Raw genomic sequence first — 16,201 nt, 5'->3', positions numbered from 1 at the left:
GAACTGTGTAGAGACTAACAGAAATAATATAATTCCCTAAAAATAATAACTTTCCAATGCTTATCATTTTTGGTTTAACAACGTAAGTCAAACAAAAAAGATATAAAATTTACATTTTTCTCGGGGGGGGGGGGGTAATTCACTTGCAGGGGAATTATATACCTCCTCCCCCGAAGCGTACTGCCTGAAATAAACGCTAATAGTTAAGCTCTACGATCCTCTTTCCCCCTCCCCCACCGGCATTTCTGATTTCGCACCCCGGAAAATACATGAAAGGTTGAACAAGGGAAGTTGCACAAGTGGAATGGTTGTTACTTGTCTGTTAATTCGGAATTGCGAACAAATTCAGTTGATGGTGTGAAAATTAATCTAGAGGTGGACATACAACCGAAATCGGTTATAATGACACCGAAGGGACTGCCAATCAACGGTCGTTATAGCGGATAGTCGCAAAAACCGGTTTTATTTTTATTTTTTGCTATAAATGTCATATCTGTAAATTTCAGGCCGCACACTTACCGGTTAATTAACAGAATTAAGTTACAACTTCAAAAAACGTAACTAAGTATTAGGTTTACACTACACTATTAGTGAAGTGTGACTGTGAGGAATTTCGTTGGCTTTCGCTTCATCGGCAAAATATTGTCCTTTGCTGCTGAAACCATCTAAGTGAAGATTCTTCAATCTTTGTGCTCAGATGATCTCGCCCGCTTGAATTTTAAAGAATTATCTTCCAAAAATGACTGTGTTTTCTCTGTGTCCTTCCAAATTTTAGAAATCATTCAGTATGATACACCCAATTCCGACTGACATTTGTTTCCCCATTTTCTAATCTGCCATATATGTGCGATATTTGTTCAGTATTAAACATTTTCCTTCTCTTTTGCGACATCTTTACACCGATGCTTCCCTTGACTATTTAGAATGTTAAACTAAGTAGTATTTCTTGTAATATTTCCTTTTCATGGAATTGCTTGTTGTACTTTTTGTTGTAGTAGGTTTGTTGTTGTTATTATTGTTTGGTAAATATGTTTTAATTTTACTTATTATCACACTGATATAAGTGATCACTGCCACCGGGATATTTCCTAATAATAATAATAATAATAATAATAATAATAATAATAATAATAATAATAATAATAATAATAATAATAATAATAATAATAATAATGGACTGTTTTGAAATCTAAGTAATAAGTGTTACATTGTTGTGAGCAATCCCAAATATGTAACAAACGAAAATCAACATTGGATGCCATAACCGATACATTTCTCCGAAAATGTGATCAAAATACGTCGTTTAATTAATATGATATGTCGTAATAAGTGACGTCGTACTAAGCAAATTTTTAAATACAGTGTTTATATAGGATTCAGAAGGGACCGTTAGATTTCGCCGTTTTGTCCAACACGTCATTAAAAGCGACGTCGCAGTAAACAGTTTCGATTGTATTTTGTTCCAGCATTGGGAAAGAGACAGTTATCCTGTCTTGTCCACTTTACCTGATTTTGAGTAAGTTATATATCATAGTTGAGCCTAGGAAAAACACTATTGATAATATTTCAGCTTAGAACTCTGACCAGAAATGTTCTGTCATCTATAGTTCAGTATTGCATGAATAACGTCAACGAATTTTCGTTCTAAGCTGTACATGTGGTGCGAGTTAGTATCTCTCCTCTCAACATTGTCACATAGCAGCATTGGTCACGTAAGACAGTAAGAAATAGAGAGAGAAGCTTCTTCGTATATATACTGGGTTATGTCTTATATGAATGTGTTATTCCAGTCGCTCTTTTCATCCCGACAATTGCGTCTCTTTCACTGTCCGTTTGTTGTCCGTGTGAATTTCATAGTTAAATCCAGATTAGTCAGTATTCACTAGTTCAGCTGTTGAATAACTGAAGACATGCTCGCAAAAACCGTCTAACACTCAAAATTAAAAGAAAGTGAGTTTGGTGCTGCTATCTGTTGAGCAACGTAAATAGTAACTACTGTATTCCTACATGCGCTAACATCAGCAGTAATCATTTAGAGGGAATACAGTGGGTGAAAATTTTAGAGTTTAACCTGAGAGACTTTGTGAGAAAGCAAAAATTGGTTAACCCCCTACAGAGCAGAAATTAAATACATGTGCGAAATATTACAGACTTAGCACGAACATTGCAGTGTAGTGGGATTGAATCAACAGTCTTTGATTCAAAGCAAAATGTATTATTAAGTCAAATTACATGTTGTAAAATCAGTAAAGAGGATCCACTTAGGTTACTTTTTCAAGTACTCTTCTGGGTTTTGTAGATCTCAGAAGGAAAGTACCTGGTAGACCAACATTCGGTATTGAACACCTACCATGTAAGTACGACAGACCGAGGCCTCTACTTCCAGACAAAATCAAGTATATTTTAGACTTATTAGATTACATATCCCCTGTGCATCGTGCTACTACAGAAAACATTCTTCGAATGCACATAGTCCCGTGCAAGAAGAAGAAGATCCACTTTTTGATATTCCTGATTATGATTAATTTGCGGTACAAGTACCTGTAGGCCAACATTATTATTGCATTTCTTGATAAAGAATGTCTTATTTGTTTGTAACAACACTTTCCTTATGTATATTATGTAATGTATTGCCAGAATTTTGTGTATTTATTCTCCATTTATCGCAAATTCGGGTAGGTATGTTATAACATTAATACATTTACATTGAGCTTCTGCATCGCTAGCCTGAAATAAAACAATTTAAAATTGATATAAAAGGATTCTTCTGAATGTATACTTTGATTTGATGTGCAATACACCAGGTAAAATGACTGCAGTACCGTATATATATATATGTTTCTGTTCCATTTACAACACTTAAACTTTCTCCTTTCAAGCAAAACGAGGGTTAGATCCTTTTTTGCGAGTATGTCTTCAGTTATTATGAACTATCTTATCAGCGAATTCAATACCAAATGTAATCGCGGTGTCTTTTGTTGAGATTGAGTATGTTTTGTCAGTTACAAAGTGCGAACTTCGCGACTCTTGTGATCTGACTTGAAAGTCCAAAGGTAGATCGATCCAATTTTGAAATCAGTGAAATCAGGACGTAGCTTCCATAGAAAAATGTATAAACGGCATTTTCACTTCTAGAGCGGCCGTATCACTCAGTCTTCACCAAAAATGAGTACCAGGTTAATTCCTGGGGAGTAGAGGTGGCTAGGCATAGATGTAACTCTATCGCACGTAGTGGGATATTGGAAGCCTCTCCAGCAGGGCTCTACGGAGACTGATTTGCTATTTACCTATAACAGGACATTCTACATTATCTGTTGCAGATGCAGAATTGGTGTTCATGTCCGCTCAGTTAGAAAACATTGAATTTAAGGCCGATCGTCCGTTCCTCTTCCTGATCCTGGATGACACAACGGGAACCATCCTGTTCATGGGGAGAGTGGTGAATCCTAGTTAATATTACTCCTTGTAAGCAGAATTTATGTTTATTCGTAGTTCCTTTAATTATCTCAAGATACCGACTTGAAGTGGAAGCCTTAAACTCAACTTAAACTCACCAATCAAAACAGTGGTTGGTGGTAGTGTACTCTTATAGAATTTCACGTTCGGCATCTAATGGAAAGACTGAGGTCGCATATTGATGAGTGTCGGAATTTTTATCTAATATAACATGTCAAATTGTCATGATCACTAAGAGTTTGGCTCATTCCTACTCGTAAACAAATAGGCGAATCGCTAAACTATTCCTCTTTCTTCGGCCGTAGAAGTGTCATTTAACTTTTTGTTTACTTGAAGTAACCGTACAAATAGCAATGAGTTTTAAGAAACAAGTTCAATGAAGAGTGCATATAAACAACGGAATAGACCGTGTTCCGTAATCTCGTTATACAGTCGAAACCGTTTATCGCTTATAACGACATGTTGGATATAACGACGTAATGGTCCCATCTGAATCCCATATAAATACTGTATTAAAATAATAGCTTAGTCATTTATTAAGAAATATCGTATAAAACAAAGAATTTTGATCACATTATCGGATAAATGAATCGGTTATAAGGTCCAGCATTGATTTTTGTTTGTTACGTACTTGGAGATTGCTGACAACAATTAACGCTTATTATTGTAGATTTCAAATCAGTCTGTTAAATGGTCAAGGCAAATATCGCTGTGAAGATGTCGCAAAAGAAGAAGAAAGTGTTCAGTTCTGAAGAAATATCACACACATACAGTGATTAGAAAATGGGGAAAGAAATATCAGCATCTGGAAAAAATTGGGTTCATCACACTGAATTATTTCTAAAATTTGGAAGGACACAGAGAAAGTACAGTATACTTTGGAAAAAAATGATTTAAAATTCAAGCGGGCCATATCATCTGAACACGAAGATTGATGAATCTTCGCTTAGATGGTTTGAGCAGCAAAGATAATAATATGCCTATCAATGGACCTACTCTTCAAGCGAAAGCCAATGAAATCCCTCGTAGTCCCACTCCAATAACACTGTTCTGTAAAATACAGCACTTAATTCAGTTTTCGATACAATTTTTGAAGTTTTAATTTATAGCAAAAAAGAAAAAGAAAAGAGGTTTGTGGGACTATCGGCTATAACGACTATTGATTGCAGGTCCCTTCGGGTTAGATATAACAGATTTCGGCTGTATACATACAGTGTGAATCGTCTAAAACTTGCACCCCAAATGTTTGTGAAATGGAATGTGATTTTTTACAAAAATGAAGTGTAAGGAAGGGCTCATAATTGTATCCCATGCACAGATTTAAATAATTTTTAGAATGTGGATGATTTTAGAAAGTTACATTTTTAAAAATGGAAGAATTCCTACTGACATTAACAAAATTAAACTAGAGTAAATTAGAATTAAATGGTGTTTTTCCAGCAGTCTATTATAAGTAGTTTATGAAATATCATAGTTTGAAAATTGTAAATACCGACAGCTGTCTGCGTCATTCAACTGCTTAGTTGCGAGGATGTGATTTTCCTATGTTGGTTTCTTTTACAGTACACTGATTGCGTTGCAACTTCTTTGTCAGTTAGTTTGTGATAGTTCAAGAAGTAGGTCATGGTATTTACCAATGCTAAAGAAAACCGACATATTAATGGTGTATGGAGAATGTAGGAGGAAAACTGTTCGTTCTTGTACTCTGTATGCGGAGCGATATCCCAACAGAAGTTACCCATATCGACGATTATTTTGTGAACCACTTCAACCAATTACGTTAAGGTAACCCATGAGTGAATTTTCGTGAAAATCAATGAAAAAATTGAAATTTTAATTTTGACGGTATAAGATACCCCAGGCTTTCTTCTATCGAAATATTGCATCGCCGAACCGCAACCACCATTTTTAATGTCCCTGCAGCGATTTAAATGTTTCGCGGAGCCCACTTCTTCAGTCCATGCATCACTTAGTTTTCATTTACATTTTCGTTGCATTGTGTTTGAATGCAAGAAGCGAGGTTCTACCAGTGGAAAGGACCAGAGAAAGAAGATGAAGATTGCTAAAGCATCAGGAGAGCAGGAGAAAAAGGAATTTGAGGGCCCCACATATGTACCAGGAGGATTTTAGGGTGAGAAGTGCATGCAGATCTTTAATTGCTGTTTTATCATACTTCAAATTTTCAGTACCTTCCTGCATATAAAATGTCCCTTGCGTTACAGTTTTTGAGATAGGCAGTTCAAGCTTGCTACATTAGTTCACAGATGTATGATGAATTAAAATTGCGAACAGTTTTCTTCTGGGAAAAAAATTACTATTATTCTTTATCAAATTACAATTTTTTTGCTGATATTTAAGGAAAAATTTATGAATGCTAAATTTAAAAATATTCTAGTGGATTATCTATCATTAGCACATTAAAACCAAAAGCAATTTTAAAAAGTGCATGTTTGGTGAACATGTTGACAAAATATGGAGTTGAAAAAATCAATTTTGCAATACGAGGAACTTTTTCTATGGCATCCCATAAAAATGAAGTAATTTGACCATATATTCTGAACCATTAAAGCTACAGAATTGAAAACTTATAAACAGTCTTCTGATATCATATTACATCTTTGGTATAAATTTGAAAAATATAGCTTTGATAGTTTAGGAATTTTGAATTTCACTCATGGGTTACCTTAAACTAGAAGTGTAACACCCAGACAATGTAACGAGTGGCTGGAGAAGAGGGTGAAATTTATGTTTTAGCTGCTGTTGCTATAGATCTGCACGTGCTAAGTGCCGTAAGTGCCGTCCGTATCATGTCTCTCTCTGTCAAGAGCTGCATCGAAGCGATTTTGAGAATCGTGTTAACTGTTATACATGGGAATAAGACACGATATACCACATTTACCATGTATCTTGTTCAGTGATGAGGCAACATTTACAAGTAAACCTCCGAAACATGCACTATTGGTCCGTAAACAATCACCATTGGCTTCGTCATTTGGAACGTCAGCCTCCATAGAGTTTAAATTTGTGGTGTGGAATAGTGAGCAATCCACTCAAAGGCTGTTTTTTTAATAGAAGGAACACTATATTCTCAAAATTATCTCAACCTCCTAAAAAGCCAGCTTCCACAGACGTTACAAAACGCTCCAGTGCAGACTAGGAGGAACATGTGGTATCAGAACGATGGCTGTCCAGCGCATAGTACACGACGTTCTGCAGCTTTTCTTCACCGATTGATTGCATATTGTTGGATTGGACGAAGGGGACTTTTATCTTTCACCAGAGTTGGCCCCCTTTAGAATGTTTTCTCTGGGAAACACTAAAAGACACTGTTTACAAGGACATACCGACTACACCAAATGGTATGAAATAACGTGTTACTGCTGTCGTCTGCGCTGAAATTTCTGATGAAACGGTACAACGTGTGCATCAATCTTTACATGGCAGACTGAAAGCTTGAACTGAATCCACTGGTCGTCATTTTGAACACAACCTTTGAAGGCTAATTTTCTTTCTTCTTCAGAATCCGAAGAATTTGTTTAATCACTTTTTTTCTTAAGTTAGTGCTGACACAAGGAACAGACAACTGCTGGTATTAACATTTTAAAAATACGATAGCTCGTAAAGTGGTGGTGGTGGTGGTGGTGGTGGTGATTATTGTTTTAAGAGGAAGTACAACTAGGCAACCATCCTCTATATAACACTAATGAGAGGGAAAAATGGAAGGGATCCGACACTTCGAAAAATGAAGGTATCGGCCAAAGGAAGACAAGGGCCACGAAGGGCGTGAAAATGAAAGGCTCCCTAGCCCTCGCAAACCTAATAGCGTCGGGGTCGGAAAAGAACAAGAGTTGACCAAGGGAGGTCGGATAGGATAGATGAAAGTGAGGAGCCTGGCACAAGTAAGTGGAAGCAATGCCAGGACTCAGCTAAGGGCCCCGTGGTCGCCGACCCACGCTCCAAAGTTCAGAGCCCCTGGGGCCCCTCTTAGTCGCCTCTTACGACAGGCAGGGGATACCGTGAGTGTTATTCTACCGCCCACACCCACAGGGGGTGATAGCTCGTAAACTGCGTGTAAAATAATCCTTAAAAAAACAAAATCAATTGCATTCGCATTCTTATTTACTCCAGTTTTATTCTGATAACGTCAATGGACATCGTTCCTTTTGAAAACTGTAACTTTCTAAAATAAATACACATTCTAATAATAAGCAAAATCTGTGTATATGCTACAATTATGAGCCCATGATTAGATTTCATTTCTGTGGAAACAGCACATCAGTAACACCTTCCATTCCAGAAAAAATTGGGGTAAAATGTTAGGTGATTCACCCTGCATATCTAAAGTATCACACGTTAAAGCTTATTTATAGAAATTTTATTAGGCGGATTCTATCAATTTATATATCACTCATAATTTTTAGTTGAAAGGATTCGAAAAGAAGTCTAAGTGTCTGAGTACTGAGTCCGATAGAACTATCTCCAAAGAGAGACAGTGTTCAAATAATAATAATAATAATAATAATAATAATAATAATAATAATAATAATAATAATAATAATAATAATAATAATAATAATAATCTATATATTAAAAGGGTTTACTAAAACAATTTTGACAAATCCGTCCGTTTGTTCTACTGGACTGATTTGCTTCACTTTTGTTTTGTTTCTCTCTCCGAAATGATCTGCCTGTGAATCATGAGATATTGGTAGGTCTCTAAGTTCAGTGAACTGTAAGTAATCCTAAAATCAAGTCACTAAATGACCACTCCAAAAATTGCAGGCGAAGTCTTGCCCTAGCCCGCGGTATATTTTGTACTTAGCGGCTTTCTAAGCGACTAACACTTCATTAATATTCTTTTTTTTTTTTTTTTTGAATCAATCAATACTGATCTGCATTTAGGGCAGTCGCCCAGGTGGCAGATTCCCTATCTGTTGCTTTCCTAGCCTTTTCCGAAATGATTTCAAAGAAATTGGAAATTTATTGAACATCTCCCTTGGTAAGTTATTCCAATCCCTAACTCCCCTTCCTATAAATGAATATTTGCCCCAGTTTGTCCTCTTGAATTCCAACTTTATCTTCATATTGTGATCTTTCCTACTTTTATAGACGCCATTCAAACCTATTCGTCTACTAATGTCATTCCACGCCATCTCTCCGCTGACAGCTCGGAACATACCACTTAGTCGAGCAGCTCTTCTTCTTTCTCTCAATTCTTCCCAACCCAAACATTGCAACATTTTTGTAACGCTACTCTTTTGTCGGAAATCACCCAGAACAAATCGAGCTGCTTTTCTTTGGATTTTTTCCAGTTCTTGAATCAGGTAATCCTGGTGAGGGTCCCATGCACTGGAACCATACTCTAGTTGGGGTCTTACCAGAGACTTATATGCACTCTCCTTTACATCCGTACTACAACCCCTAAACACCCTCATAACCATGTGCAGAGATCGGTACCCTTTATTTACAATCCCATTTATGTGATTACCCCAATGAAGATCTTTCCTTATATTAACACCTAGATACTTACAATGATCCCCAAAAGGAACTTTCACCCCATCAACGCAGTAATTAAAACTGAGAGGACTTTTCCTATTTGTGAAACTCACAACCTGACTTTTAGCCCCGTTTATCAACATACCATTGCCTGCTGTCCATCTCACAACATTTTCGAGGTCACGTTGCAGTTGCTCACAATCTTGTAACTTATTTATCACTCTATAGAGAATAACATCATCCGCAAAAAGCCTTACCTCCGATTCCACTTCTTTACTCATATCATTTATATATATAAGAAAACATAAAGGTCCGATAACACTGCCCTGAGGAACTCCCCTCTCAACTATTACAGGGTCAGACAAAGCTTCACCTACTCTAACTCTCTGAGATCTATTTTCTAGAAATATAGCAACCCATTCAGTCACTCTTTTGTCTAGTCCAATTGCACTCATTTTTGCCAGTAGTCTCCCATGATCCACCCTATCAAATGCTTTAGACAGGTCAATCGCGATACAGTCCATTTGACCTCCAGAATCCAAGATACCTGCTATATCTTGCTGGAATCCTACAAGTTGAGCTTCAGTGGAATAACCTTTCCTAAAACCGAATTGCCTTCTATCGAACCAGTTACTGCTTCTGTAATTCAAAAATTTGATTTGTCAAAATGAATGTATGTTATTTTCATCCTTAGTAATGTGATTGTATGCAGCCATGTTTGATGCTAACTTTTAATCCAGAGAGTATACACTTCCTCTGATCATGGGAGAATACTGGTAGATACTCTTTTATTCCCTGACCTTCCCCAGCTTCTAAATATACTCAACAGATGGCAGAACGTTCTTAATAACGTACATGCCGCTAAGAGAAAACAGTCGACATACGCATAGACGGGAAGATATCAAGTCGACTAGCCTTCTCTTGAAAAGTGGGTGTCTTCTTACCCGAACCAGCATTCAGTTACTGCCAGTTTTATGTTGCACTATCTCGGACAAGATCGTTTGAAAATGTTAAGATCCAGATACCCTTGACTGGTCCAGGAAAGAAATGTTAGAAAGTACATTACGAATGAATCATTTATTATGTACCGGTATTAATTGTTCATAAAACTATTGAAAAGGGCAGGAAAAACAATATGACTACGACATACATATCAAGACAAGTTATCTGACCTATTTATAATGTCCAATAATAATAATAATAATAATAATAATAATAATAATAATAATAATAATAATAATAATAATAATAGAACACACGAAATGGCACAATAATGTCTCCGGAATTATACACCTGGCACTTGCTCAGGAAAACCAATTAACTCAGGGGCGTATCCCTTATTGCAAGTACCATCCAACACCACTCCTAAAGCTCCTGTTAAGCTTTATTGGGACACTGCTGTAGTGGCAGACAAAACAGTCAACCATAACAGACCAGACATCATACTGGTAAACAAGAAAACTGGGACAACTTTCAGTATTGACTTCGCAATCCCCAATGACACTAACATTGGCAGGAAGTACCATGAAAAAATCTGCATGTAAAAAGAACTTGCAGAAGAGATCAAGAGGATCTGGAAGATGAAACTGGTATGGATAGTCCCTGTGATTCTGTCAGTCAACGGCCTCATTCTACACACACTTCACAAGAGTCTGCAAGAACTGGGTAATCTACCGAACATCTACAGAATTATGCAATATTCTTTCCTCCTGTCAACATGCAACATTGTGCGACCATTTCTCTCGTAAGAATGAAGATCCCGTTATCTAGAGTTTTGTATATATTTGTACATCAATGTTTGTATTATAATGTGTAAATACTTTAACTATTGTAAGGCACTTGGTGCATCCCGTGCTCCGTTACTACCCATATTTCCTGTGGAGAAGTGTACGAATAAAATAATAATAATAATAATAATAATAATAATAATAATAATAATAATAATAATAATAATAACAATAATAATAATAATAATAATTGTTACCGTGTTTTTGTGGTAGTTATGCATGAAAGAAGGTGCTGGGTGGTGAATAGGTCTCAAGCTACTAAAGTGAAATTAATTTTAAAATTTAACAAGGTTATATTTTCTTTTCACAATTAGGTAACAACAAATAGAACAGGTACTTAGTAGCCGAAACACGATTGAAAAATACATTTACATAGGTACCCCATTTGGGGCTTCAAAAGTCAGAAACATAATTCTTGAGCAATGAGCCCAACCTTACAATGAACACCATACAACAAAGGGGCCGAAAACCCCCAAACATGCCAGAAACATTTGCTTCCAATTACACCCAAAAGCCTCCTTGAGGCAGAAACACAATTTTCAAGAAAGGGCAACTTCCCCCTAAAATACAAGCCTATCATAGGCCACTCCGAACTCCACCTTTAAGCTGTCCTCCAAGGACATATACACAGGGGTAAAATACCCAACCTACTGAGGTCTGTTAAATGACAAGAAGGTTAATGCATGACCTCTAAAATACAATTTGAGAGGAGGCGAACTTGCACTCCCAATACACTTTGCTTAAGACCTACTTGGCCCTAGGCCGTTAATACAAGGGCTAATCCCATACTAAAGAGGTGACTTAAGAAGAGAACAATTTGTTTTACGTTAATGAAGAATAGGTTGAGAAAACTAAGTTCACCTCACAACAATATGAGTGGGAGCTCGAGAGGGTTAGCACTCTCTATCCCAGTATGAAGCTTTAAAAGAGAATATATGAAAAGAGTAGTTACATTTTAGGAAAAGGTTACATGGTTGAACGCTTAGAACCCGCCCCGAAAGTTAAACTGCTGAGCTAGCAAAGAAAGAAGTTATAAATCGGCCATTACCTTGTTGTTGACTGCTGCCGAAGAAAGAGGCGCTTCCCGCCCCCTGCTATGTACTTAACACACTGAAAGATGGAACAGAAGTGGCCCGGAGACCCAAAAATCAGCAGTTTATATCCTCTCGCGGAAGGTTCTAGGTGTTAGGGGAAAGAAAACACCCTCCCACAAACTTTTTATTGGGTAGGACCCCGCAACCGATACAAGTTGGGGGAAGATACACCAGATTGGTCAGAAATTAATAGAAGAATTTCGGGATTGGATACATTCATAACAAGGGGAAGAAAAGGGGTAAATATTGCCAACTTAAACAATGACAGAAAGAAATTTAACAAAGAACAAACTCTTGAAATTAAATTTTCTCCAACAAAATAGTTCTTTGACTCCACGCTAGGGTGCACTATTGTTGATCTTCCGTAGTGTCCTCTAGGAGAGAAAGTTAACACTTCTTACTTCAGGCGAAACAAAAACACATAAAAAATGACACAGTTCAAAAACTCAAAATTTTCCACGTGGTGACATCTTCTGAGAAGGTAGCGAATTAATAGCGTATATAAGGTTCAGACTTCCTCCAACAGAGGAGTTTCACCTGGCGCAATTTTTAAATTAGCGGCGTGGAGGTGTACCGCCCGGTACAGACCTCCCCCCCCAAAAGTTCCTCCAGGGGTGACACATGAAATTGTTTGAAAACAAGGTCCAAGTTTTGATGTAGAAATGGAGATTAATTGCCAAAAAAAATTTATAAGGTTTTCTTAATTTGGTTTGATACAGTTTCAAAATTTTGTTGTTGCAGGTGAAGTAAAGTCTTTATACTTGTAGAAGTTGAATTTCTGAAGATAACCTTTTAATACTTAAAAGTGATGAAAAATTTTGCATAGTCCACCAAATATTGCAGTTAAATTCCCAAGTGTAGTCATTACTTATAGTAACTGTTCATGTAGTTGATGGTGATGAAGTGGGATGGCCAGACCGGCCGTTGCGGCTTGCGTCCAAAGGAGGCCGCTCGGACCCCTCAAGTACCCTGAGATACCGCTCGCCCGCACTATGAGGTGAGCAGAGGTGTTGAAACACGCCGCGCCCGCGGTGAACATATACAGGCTGCGGGCAAGTAGCAGGTCGTGCGCCGCACATCAGCCTTGGCCGGGAGGAGAGCTCCGGCTCGCCGTGCACATGTCGTCCTCGCTGGGGCCGAGGGGGCCCGTCCTCGAACCCAGCCGCGGCACAGCGCCGCGCGGCTGCGGGGGCACTGAAACATTAAAGCTAGGCGGCAGAATTGTGTTGGACCATCATGTTTCTTTTGAGGGCACAGGCATGTAGAGAGATTGAGGGGCCAGCGGCGTGCAGATATCCATGGCATTTCATCAAAGCCAGCCACTGTGTGTAGAGGAGCAGGAGACGGGAGCGTGGTAATGGCCGTGGCAAGGACAGGATGGCAGTTTAACGGATCGGGGCAGGTTTTACAAAAGGCTTACATCTAAAACCAAAATATTACAGAAGGGGCAGAATGCCTTAAAAGCGAAACTCAAAAAAAATATAACCTTCATATCCTTTCAAATTATATGAAGCAAGTTGACACAAAATTTACACCGGTTTCACCTGGGACAGGTGAACCCTAAATATCCTCTCGGTGGCTGGATTGCTTACTAACAATGTAACCGGAGTAAGAAAATCGAGAATGATGCATGGCCCATGAAATCTGGGGGCAAGCTTGCCCGCGGGAACAAAATTCTTGACCATCACCTGGTCACCTACCTTCAAAGTGGTGGGTCTCCGTCCACGATCATACTTTTCCCTAACCTTTTCATGAGATACCTTAAGATTGGCTTTAGCCTTCTTCCAAAGATCTTTAATATTATCCGGATCTATTGTCTCGGGTAGAATGTCACTCAGAGACCAGAGGTTAGAGAGCGGCGTGTTGGGAACAAACTTGAACATCAAAGAAGCTGGAGTAAACTTGTGAGATTCATGAACCGCCGAATTCAAAGCAAAAGCTAACCAATGCAGGGACGTGTCCCACCTGGAATGATCTTCATGATGATAGGCAATAAGTGCGGACCTGAGATTCCGGTTAACCCGTTCAGCCAGAGATGGTTGAGGGTAATAAGCCGAAGTAGTTACATGAGAGATGGACAAGTCAAAACAGAATTTACGAAATAAATTAGATGTAAAAGCCTTAGCATTATCAGATACAATATATTGGCACGGACCAAAAGAAGCAAAAATAGAATTTAAGCAAGTAATGGTAGACTGAGCGGTAGCCAGCTTAGTCGGAAATAACCAGGAAAATCTGGTAAAACCATCTACACATACAAGGATGAACTTGTTGGCATTACCCTTTGACTGGGGGAATGGTCCTACATAATCAATATACAGGCGTTCCATGGGGCGCGACGCTTGCTGAGAAGACAAGAGGCCTACCTTGGTGGACATGGTCGGTTTACTAAGCAAACAGGATTTACAAGCCTTTACTAGTTCACGGATTTCACCGTCCATACCTTTCCAGATGAACATATCACGAATCTTTTCACGAGTTTTAAAGATACCAAGATGCCCTCCTAATGGGGTCTCATGATAATACTTGAACATCATAGGTACAAGAACCGCTGGAACAACAACTTTCATCATCTTATCATGCCTCGAAGGGCAACATAGAACCCCATTCCTCAGAACATAAGGGACAACATGTTCCCCAGAAGAAAGGGTTTCCATTATCGGAGCCAGCGTCGGATCTTCACGTTGGTATTTCTCGATATCCCTAAAGAGCATGGGGGCATCCGTTAAGATGGCATTAACATCAGATAGTATGGACTCGGGAGGTGATAAACTGTCGACCGGTTCTTGGGTCTCGACGTCGTTTGAAAACATACGGCTGAGTCCATCAGCGACAATATTTTCGGTACCTCTGATATGTCTAACATCAAACTGGAAGGCAGAAATACGGATGGCCCAGCGGGCTATACGACCAGTACGACGCGGCCTACCTAAGACCCAGCTTAAGGCTTGATTATCTGTCTCCAGGTCGAATTTGACATGTTCCAGATAGAGACGGAACTTCTCTAAGGCGAATAAGACTGCCAAACCTTCGAGCTCATAGATGGAATACTTGGCTTCTTGAGCCGACAATGTCCTAGACGCATAGGCGATGGGGCGCCTCCCTAGTTCAGTCTCTTGAAGAAGGACTGCAGCTACCGCTGACGACGACGCGTCGGTTTGGACGATGAATTTCTTCGAGAAATCAGGCATAGCAAGTACAGGGGCATTACAAAGTGCTAATTTAAGGTCTTCAAAAGCGGCTTGTTGAGAAGGTCCCCACTCGAATTTTATGCCTTTCCTACGAAGAAGGTTTAAGGGCGCCGCTCTATTAGCGAAGTTAGGAATAAACTTCCTGAAGAAATTCACCATACCAATGAACCTGGCGATACCTTTAATGTCCTTGGGAGGTTTGAAATCACGGATGGCCTGTGTTCTAGAATGATCGACTGCTACACCATCAGGTGACACAATATGCCCTAGGAAGGACATAGAGGGCTTAGCGAAGGCAACCTTGGACAACTTAACAGTTAACCCAGCCTTACGAAGGCGATCGAGAACTTCTCGCAGATGATCTAGATGTTCTTCAAAAGTCTCTGAAAATACGACGACATCATCCAAGTAGTGATATAAGTACTCAAATTTGATGTCGGAGAAGACCCTATCTAGTAGCCTAGTGAGTACAGCTGCTCCCGTGGGGAACCCGAAAGGTACGCGGTTGTATTCATATAAATTCCAGTCCGTGGCAAACGCTGTAAGGTGTTTAGACTCTTCGGCAAGGGGAATTTGATTATAGGCCTGATTCAAGTCCAAGATGGTGAAGAACTTGGCCTTACGAAACCATGAAAAACAAGAATGAAGGTCGGGAAGGGGCACAGATTGTAACACCACCTTCCGATTGAGAGCCCTGTAATCAATGACAGGCCTGAAGCCTCCTTGGGGTTTCGGGACCAAAAAAATAGTCGAAGAATACGCCGACTTAGAGGGCCTAATAATACCGTCCTTCAACATCTGATCGATGATTTCTTTTAGAGCCTTCATTTTAGGTGGAGATAGCCTATAAGGTGGAAAACGGACAGGAATTGAATCCGTGACCTCAATTTTGTATTCAATAAGGTCAGTAACACCAAGAGTATCAGAGAACACCTCGGGAAACGACTGACACAATTTGCGAATACTATCAGCCTGCTCCTCAGGTAGATGTCTAAGGTCTAACAACATCTCATCCTGGGTAGGCGAAATAGAAGAACATGACACAGAATTACACTTTAATAGTGGGATTTTACAATTAGAAGCAAATTTGAATGTGCACGACCTAGACTGGAGATCGAGCACAAGACCAGTGTGAGAAATAAAGTCAGCTCCCAATATAATGGGGCAAGACAATTGC

At 39.0% G+C, this 16,201-nt stretch overlaps 1 protein-coding gene across 12 annotated transcripts in view; it reads left to right on the top strand.

The window, feature by feature from the left end:
• The window catches only part of LOC136876394 (ipis-1), a 121,488-nt gene that overhangs the window by 70,821 nt on the left and 34,466 nt on the right, over positions 1-16,201 (top strand). For 3 of the 12 annotated variants that reach the window (XM_067150329.2, XM_067150325.2, XM_067150326.2), the window contains exon 8: positions 3,321-3,465. The exons of the other annotated variants lie outside the window; for them this stretch is intronic. In XM_067150329.2, the coding sequence (XP_067006430.2) occupies positions 3,321-3,454 (134 nt within the window). In that variant the 3' untranslated portion in view covers positions 3,455-3,465. The remainder of the gene's footprint in view (positions 1-3,320; positions 3,466-16,201) is intronic. 12 annotated transcript variants of the gene reach the window in all.

The sequence above is a fragment of the Anabrus simplex genome, chromosome 6 (genome assembly GCF_040414725.1).
Source record: "Anabrus simplex isolate iqAnaSimp1 chromosome 6, ASM4041472v1, whole genome shotgun sequence".
Taxonomy (NCBI): Eukaryota; Metazoa; Arthropoda; class Insecta; order Orthoptera; family Tettigoniidae; genus Anabrus; species Anabrus simplex.
This window is presented reverse-complemented; position numbering and strand designations above follow the sequence as displayed.